The sequence below is a fragment of the Aplysia californica genome, unplaced genomic scaffold (genome assembly GCF_000002075.1).
Source record: "Aplysia californica isolate F4 #8 unplaced genomic scaffold, AplCal3.0 scaffold00125, whole genome shotgun sequence".
NCBI lineage: Eukaryota > Metazoa > Mollusca > Gastropoda > Aplysiida > Aplysiidae > Aplysia > Aplysia californica.
The window spans coordinates 393475-401807 of record NW_004797395.1 but is presented as its reverse complement, the minus strand read 5'-3'; the positions used below and the strand labels follow the sequence as shown (position 1 = coordinate 401807).

The window sequence follows — 8333 nt, the reverse complement described above, 5'->3', positions numbered from 1 at the left end:
GATAAAAAAGTTGGTATCGGGAGGTTCGTATTTCCCCTGGAAAGTTTACATAAAGCATTACAGAAAGGAGAAACACTTTCGATGAGACTGGCTCAGCAGCTATAACACAACAGGAGTGTTTGTCTCACATATTGTTAGGAAAATTGCACACAATTTTAAAAAAATACAGCGCAAAATATCCGTGCAAAAACAGGTTGCACATATCCTCATTCCTGCTCCCCTTCAGATAAAGGTAAACAAGAATGCCCCCCCCCACACACACAAAATCCCGTTCTCTTTCCCGAGTCTCCTAGCTTTATAGAACTTTAACCCGTGGCCTCTTTTCTGATCCCTGCCCACAGGCATTATATCTTTGTTCTATTGCGACGCGTTAGCAAAAGGTTAACGATTTCTTCTTTGTATTTGATGAACATAGACAAGAAAAGTTTGGTGCACGGTTGTATAAATACCGCAAGAAAGTGGAGGGTCTTCATTCACACCGGCGCTCCTCTTCCTTGACCACCTCCGTCATCCTGTGGTGAAAAACAACAGTGGATCACAGAATCTTCACAATGGTGAGTTGAATGTTAGACGACAAGATTAAGTTTTGCTCTTTTTCCTCTAAAAGTTAGGCTTACAACCTGGACGTTGTGGGCTTGATTCTGTGAAGTACTTAGCCAATTTTGGGAATTTTTTTTCTTCTTTACATTTAGAAGTTCAGTGTGAAAGCTGTAAGTTCCGTTCTATGAAGAACCTGACCTGATTCAGCATCCTTTGTAAAGAGTCCTATCTCGAAATTCCCCCTTTCTGCTAAAACCGAAAATGTTACGAGATTCCCCACTAACGCATGGAGGAAACCCGTTCAGGATTAAACGTATAGCCTCAGATTCACAGACAGATGGCATTTTCGGTAGGATAGTAGTTGGCAGCAGTAGTAGTAGTAGTTGTAGAAGTTAATAAAAAAAGACTATCAACTCAGTAAGGTTTTTTAAATGATGATAATCATAATAATAATCATAATCATAATCATAATCATAATCATATAATAATAACAATAATAATAATAATAATTTTTAAAATAGCATTTGTGTAGAGTATATCCCCGCTTGACAGCAAAGCTCTATGCGCTTTACACGTTATATTATTACCCCAGGAGACCATAGAACACTCAGAAGCATTTTCAGCTTCCGAGAAGCATACAATGCAAGCAACTGATAAAGTGCTCAAACCCGAACAAGCTGACAAGATCTTTCACAGTTTGTAGCTGGGTTCCCATTCCCATCTGGGTGAAGTGAGGAAAATTCTTTCTCAAGGACACATCGTCGGGCCCCTGACAGGATTCGAACCCACAACCTTTCGGTTGCGAGTCTAAGAGCTTAACCACTAAGCCACCGACGCCATTTAACGCCCATTTCCGATAAGACCTATCCATGTGGGTGGATAATCTTAAACTTGACCTGCAGCTGAGATCCCTCGACAGTTGGAATACAATAACACCCTTTCTAATTTTGACATACCCTACTGTTCAAACATCTAGGTTTTAACTGCATGTTTCTGTTATAACTTTTGCTTTCCTTTTCTCAGTTGTAAACAGTGTAGGTTGACGCTGTTTCATTCTAATGTGTTTTCGTGAGACTCATTTTGAATAACCTCTCAAATTATAATTTCTCCTTCTTCGCAGTTTCGCCTGCTTTGCTCCGTTCTCCTGTTAGTGGTCGCCCCATGCATGGGCCATTTCTGGGGTGGAATTCATGGAGGGCTTTTGGGAGGACCTTTTGATGGGCCTTTTGGAGGACCTTTTGGCTCCTGGCCCTTCCCTCCTCCTGGCCTTTTCAGTCCTGGTTTCCCCACAACCCCACAACCAATCCAAGTTCCACAGCCACAGCCACAGCCTCAGCCACAACCCAACGCTGGATGCCCAAGAGTGGCATCTGCGTGCACGGGCAGGGCAGCAAGGATCAGCAACTCTCTCGTCGGCGACCTTATCCAGAACACCATCAAGAACACCGACCAAAATGGAGACGGCACCGTAACCGTCGCTGAGCAGGTCTGTGGATCAAGGGTCATGGGGTTAGGGGTCGTATGGTCACGTATTTTAGTACTCTATTTGCCTCTGAAACAACATTACTGTCTCGGATGGGGGCTTCAGTAGTTATTTTCTCTCCGCCCCCCCCCCCCCTTTTTTATCTTTGACCACTCTGTAATCCCCTCCCAACCCCTAATATAACCTACCCTGTAACCCATCCCACCCCCACTTTACTTATCTATCTATCTATCTATCTATCTATCTATATATCTATCTATCTATCTATCTATCTATCTATCTATCTATCTATCTATCTATCTATCTATCTATCTATCTATCTATTATTATTATTATTATTATTATTATTACTATTATTATTATTATTATTATTATTATACAAGCACACGTATTCAGTATTAGTACACGAATTCATCAACTAACGAAACATCCTCCCGTCCGCCCCTGGGTAGATTCAAGACGCCATCAACAGCTACGACACAAAGACCACGGACGGCTGTGTGACCCGGGAGGAGTGGCTGGCTGCACGCAGAGATCTGGGCTTCTCGGACGAGCTGAGTGCCGCCCTCATCGACAACTACGCCACGCCCTCCTGCAGCGGCTTCTTGGTCGGCAGTCTGGTGTCCAGTCCCAGTGAATCAGTGGTGCGTTTCTTCTTACTAAAAAATTGCGTTTCATGTGAGCTTAATTCAGGTTTGGTGTCGGTTTAACTGATATTTGAGTTGGTTCAAGTAAAGAGAGAGAAACGTATCAAAGCGTTAACGGCCATTTAGGACAGGGAAAAGGCGAGATATACAGACAGAATGAGAAAAAATAGAGGGAGGGGGGAGAAGTTAGGCCTACCAGCGACGCCTTCCAATCACCTGCTTTGAGTTAAAATTAAAATCTTTAACGAAATAAAGTGATAGCCCATGAATGTTAACTGAAGATTATATTGCCATTGTTTCGCCGATTTTCAGTAAGCTGCGTATATTTACTAATCCTTTTATTCCTTGCAGGACTTCTATACCAACGTCCAGTTCCAAACGCTCATCGACTTGTGTGAAGGGCAACAGGACCTCTACAACACGAGCTGTAACTGCGCCCAGCTCCCCGCCTCCTGTCGCGACAATCGTTTCTCCGGCCTCGCCTCCTGCTCTGCCTACCTGCCCAAAATCACCAGCCGCAAGGAGTGCGTTTTTGGCAACGCCCCAGCCACGCCCACCACACAAGGTGCCCCCACAGGGACCGCCCCCGGCTCTACTAACTTAACGAACCTCCAGCAGATCTGCTCCCAAGCTAGAGCGGCGGGCTCCCGGAACCCATTCCTCTTGCGTATCTGTGCGACTTTACCACGCAGAAATTGAGACAGAGGGGAGTAGCAAGAAGAAGGAACCCAGCATCTAGTTGTTCACAAACACAAAATTTCATCGTTGTCCCGGGCATTGACGAAAATGATGTAGTGTGGTCATTTTAGTTTGATGTCTCGCCCCCACCCCCCCCCCCCCACCCCCGCCACCACCCCAGCTTGTCATCTAATGTATGTACATGTATCTTTGGATCTTAGAAAAAGAATGTAACGGCTGAAACTTTAATTGTAATTAATGTGTACGTTTGTGAATAGTAACTTCATGCTAATCTATTTCCAAACAAATTAGCAGTAAGGTCAAGTAAGCTATGTAATGGCCAGTTATGAACTCAGATCACTTAATATATTACAAGACCAACTTTGGCAACTTCTTTGTCTTATTCCCTTCCCCTATTGGTTGATCGATCTATACTGGGGTTGATATATAACACTAAATGTCAGGTGACGAGGCGAATCATTTGCAGGAAGTTGCTCCAATTTTCAGTTCTTCCACGTATATATTATATATGATCAATGCTGAATGAAACATGTAATTGCCAATAAGTGAATAAAACAAAGTCTGTACGTTGTTGCATTAATGATGTTCTATTTCGCTTTAAATGTCTATCAACTGCACTAATTTGCATTTTAGAATAATTTGGTGGATTTTAAAAAAACTTTGTTGTTAAAATATATTTGATGAACAGCATATTATTATAAAGATGTTCCAGAAGACAAGAAAGATGAGGCATGCTACGATTACTCACTGTCCGCCTCTAGACCTAAGGACTGCAGGTGTGGGTTTGTTTTAACCCCCTGCATCCCCCACCCCCATCCCAATTCATACAATTTAGATCATTTAGGAAGTGGGGTTCTGACCTCGCCTGTCATGGCCAACCCGGGCTGAGAGGGATACAATATCCCAGCAGAAACACCTAGAAACTCGATAAAAATCGTTCACATACGTGAACCGAACTCGGGTCTCCTGCATGCGACAGCGAAGCGCCAAAGCTGTATACCACATTTTTAAAATAGTAATATCTATATTTTGAGTAAAGACAAACTTCTCTCGAGGTCTAACGGTCACGGTGTTCGCCTCTCATTCAATAGGTCCCGGCTTCGAAACCTGAAAGCGATGGAAAATGTTCCTCTAGAAAATGTTATCCTTCTATCACCTTTCTTGCTCTAACCATGTTCGGTCGTCTGCTTTCGTATCCACTTTCTGCCCCCCCCCCTTTGTCCCCTCGTCTAGAATGCTGACTGCTGACTCTTTCTGCTGCCTTTCTATTGCTACTCCTTGGCTCTTTTTTCCCTGTTGTCTTTCAGCCACACCCCCGGATCTTTAGGTACGAAGGATCTAACACCGAGCCTTCTCGGATAAGGGTGAAAAATCTCAGAGATCCCGCGTGCATGTTGCGCACGTTATAGATCCCTAGCTGGTCCTAAAATAGTTAAGAGCATGCTTCAGTCGCCACCCGGACAAAAATCAAAATTAATTCCAACCAAACTGAAAATGTTATATTATTATGTGCACCTCGTGCTCGTGTGACCTTATGCATTTGCGAGCGCCGTAATACACTTATCACAAAAAAGACATGCGGTCTTTGTGAAATCGAGAATTCTGTTTGGATCAACGATGGTGATACATTTTTCGAATTAGTGAATTTCAAACATTTCCTTCGGGTCTCTCCAGAGTCCGGACATTCTTTTAGGTTGATCGTAAGATTGGCATCACATCCGGCGCAGAAAAGTTTTTCATCTCCTTGCAGGAGCTACCTCTAGATCTACGTCAGGGAGGTAAGCCCAGTAAGTAATTTTGTTAAAACTTATTTCGTCTCTTCTGGAGAGACCCGAAGGTTTTCTTTTTTTTTTTTCTTTTTTTTTTCCTTTTTTTTTTTGCTAAGTGTTTTGTGGCGTTCGCAACTGCATACGGTCATATAAGCGCGCGGGACACACTCTAAAATTTTTCAGTTGGTAGGAAATTTTGAATTTCGCCCGGTTGGCGGCCGAAGAATACCCTTATCGGTTTTGGGCTATTAAGGGATCTTTAACGTGCGCAACTTGCACATGAGACCTCAAAGACATTTTCCTTGTCCGAGAAGGCTAGGTGTTCGATAAGAAGGGCCCAAGGAATAGCAGTAGAAAGGCCGCAGAAAGAGTCAGGAGCCCAGAGGAGGGGGCAAAAGGAGGTGAGGGGGTGGGGGCAAGAAGTGGAGACGAAAGTAAAAAACAGAACTTTATTAGAGAGCAGGGAAGGAGGTGAAAGGAGGAAATGTTAGAAAAGAAAATGTTCCGTCACTGGTCCGATTCGAACCGAGGCCTATTGAATGAGAGACAAAAGGTTTTCGTGGTCTCCATTATATTGCGGAGTTAATTGTTCACTTCTTCTCTTCATTGCTCCTCCAACATTCTGCAGGTAGCACACAATGCAAGCTGCACTAAAACACGAACAAACTGACAATCTGAAATCTGGTAGTTCTATTTTGTAGGCTTCACCCAGTGAGGTCCTCGTATGGCGCACTGTATGTGAATGTTGACTAGTATAATACATGTACAGACTTCAACAAAAGTTAGGGACCACTTGCAAACACTCTCAGTGGTCTTCTTGGGTCGACCTGCACTTGGGCGTTTTTGGACTGATCCAGTGGCTTGGTGGTGGTGCCTCAGGGGGGCAATGACAGTATGACACTGCAAGCCTTCTGGTAACTTCTCGGGCTCCAACTCCATCCTCCAGCCATTCCATAGCTCTGGCACGATCAAAGTCTCTCAGCTTTCGTCTTGGTGGTATGTTGATGCGGTACCGGAGTTTGCCCAAACTTAGGCTTATATTGCCACCAAAGTGAGCTCAGGTCGGGCCATACGTCCGTTTATGACGCACACCAGCAATTTTAACTGAGGAGTGTCCGTGGTGTCGCACACAAGTCGATCAAAAACAGCAAATTCGGCTAAAATTCCCCGAGGATTTCCGTGCTGCGCGTGGTGGTTTTGGTCCTTTAGGAGGCTTTGCAGTACGCGTTGGTAACCCATTAACACTTTCAGAGCAAACATTTTGAAACATTCCCTGCTGTCTTTTTTTCGGATATTTTAAAAATTAGTACTGTCTGTCAAAGTGGTCCTAAACTTTTGTTGAAGTCTGTAAGTTTATTGCCTTAAATTGCATTAAATAAATATTGTTGCTGCTGCATCGTAACCAGCAATACGTCTTTAAACCACGAAGCGAGATATCAGCAAAACTTTGGTGTGGTCAATTTGAGTCGATTATGAGGTATACATACCAGTCATTATAAATCAAGAGCTGTTTCTTGAAGAAAAAAAATAACCACTTTAAAATGTATTTTCTCGATTCAATTCCCATTTGGATTCGGATATTAAAAAGAAATGTTCGTGTAACTTTGAACGCGTTTTTCTCAGTTCTTACTTTTCCACTTTTTGCTATTTAGATAATAGAAACAATTTAAGTTTAAGTGCTTAATAAGCAAGAAGATCCTAGCTTTCAGAAAAACACAAAACTCAAAATGACCCAGAGGCAACATGCTCCTGATTTCTGCGGACTGAGTGCAGTATGATTTTTGATGCTAGGCTACTGAAAGGCTTTTGGTAATGGACTTGAATGACACACTGAGGGTCGAGTTTTCTTTGCTTAAAAGTACAATACGTTGGTCTGATGTTTTACTTTTAACCCCGTTTTTGTGTTTCAATTCGAAACAGATTTTTTTATCATTGGAATTGCTCAAGATTTATAAAGGAATAAATATAAATTATACACATAAAAGGGAAGGAATTTGTTTGTCTGGTTGGTTGTATATTTATTTGTTTGTTTGTGTTGTTTGTTATTTACAAGATTCATTATCAAAAGTAAGAAAAAGTAATTAATCAAATAATCCAATTAATGGGTAGAGAAGAGTGCATCAAAGAGACGGGCAAAGAAAAGAAAGTTTTAACACAGATGCAAGACGATATAAAACCAAAATATTTATTCTGTTCGAAGTCTTACTTCTACTTCATAGTGGTGAGCAATGGTCAACAAATACACAGGTCTTCAGAATCACAAATTATATTTATGTCAAAAGACAGCATTTATTGGCAATAGAAAACAAAACGTTAAAAAAATCGATTCCAAAATTTAAGCAAGGAATCGGTGAACACAACTGGTCCAAAAGGAACCGTGTAGTCACTGGTCCAAAAGGAATTCTCCCCGGTATAAATCGATCAGCCGTGGAAGGGGGTGACTTCGATAAGATTAAGATGTGGAAAAATCTGGTCTTGTAATATAAGTCTTTATTGTCCAGATCCAAGCACATTGGTTTGGTATTTCACTACGTACACACACACAAGCACACACACACACACACACACACACACACACACACACACACACACACACACACTTCGTTGTCTGAGTTTATTACTGGTCGTTAGTAAATTGTTTTATCGCTCAAATGTGTTTACCTAGATGAGTGTGCACATAGATAAGTTTGGAGCTTCTTGTCATAATGTTAGGCCTACACATTGTGTGTGCAAATAAATGAGTACGAAGTTTCTATCCACAAAGTTACACACTTACAACTTACGTTTCAGCCGCCACATCCTTCACATCAGCCAAGAAAAAATGCCCCACTGGAACAGTAAAGTATCATCTTTTGTTATCGTATCTTATCTTCCAAAGATCCAAAAGAGACATAGGCCTACACTGAACGAGAAGCTGTCTTCGAGGGTGATGAGTCACCAAATCGAGGAAGAAAAAGAAGAAGGAAAATAGAAAGAGATATCAAACTAAAAGGAGCCAACAATCTTATTTTTATCTGAAGTAGTCAAAGAGAAAGTCTAGCATTAGTCATTAGTTGGAAGAACGCTTCCTTCTTACTACCACGCTGCTCTTCATCATCATCAAACATCAATGCCTTTCACCCCTGGAATGGTATAGGCCACATACAAGCTCCTTCCATTTATCTCTGTCTTGAGCCATCCTTCCAAGCTCGTTCC

At 42.1% G+C, this 8333-nt stretch overlaps 1 protein-coding gene across 1 annotated transcript; it reads left to right on the top strand.

Annotated features, from left to right (window-relative positions):
• The first annotated feature begins 336 nt into the window (after window positions 1–336).
• Window positions 337–3521, top strand: LOC101850796. Its single transcript, XM_005096265.3, has 4 exons — window positions 337–554; window positions 1661–2026; window positions 2476–2667; window positions 3022–3521. The coding sequence occupies exons 1-4, from the start codon at window positions 552–554 to the stop codon at window positions 3367–3369; spliced, it is 909 nt and encodes a 302-aa protein (XP_005096322.1). The 5' UTR covers window positions 337–551; the 3' UTR covers window positions 3370–3521.
• Window positions 3522–8333: the final 4812 nt, after the last annotated feature.

Bases quoted from the DNA above. Each gene is read 5' to 3' on its own strand.
- LOC101850796 (XM_005096265.3), top strand. The intron at 2,027-2,475 runs GTCTGTGGATCA...GCCCCTGGGTAG, and splicing joins CCGTAACCGTCGCTGAGCAG to ATTCAAGACGCCATCAACAG. The intron at 2,668-3,021 runs GTGCGTTTCTTC...TATTCCTTGCAG, and splicing joins CCAGTCCCAGTGAATCAGTG to GACTTCTATACCAACGTCCA.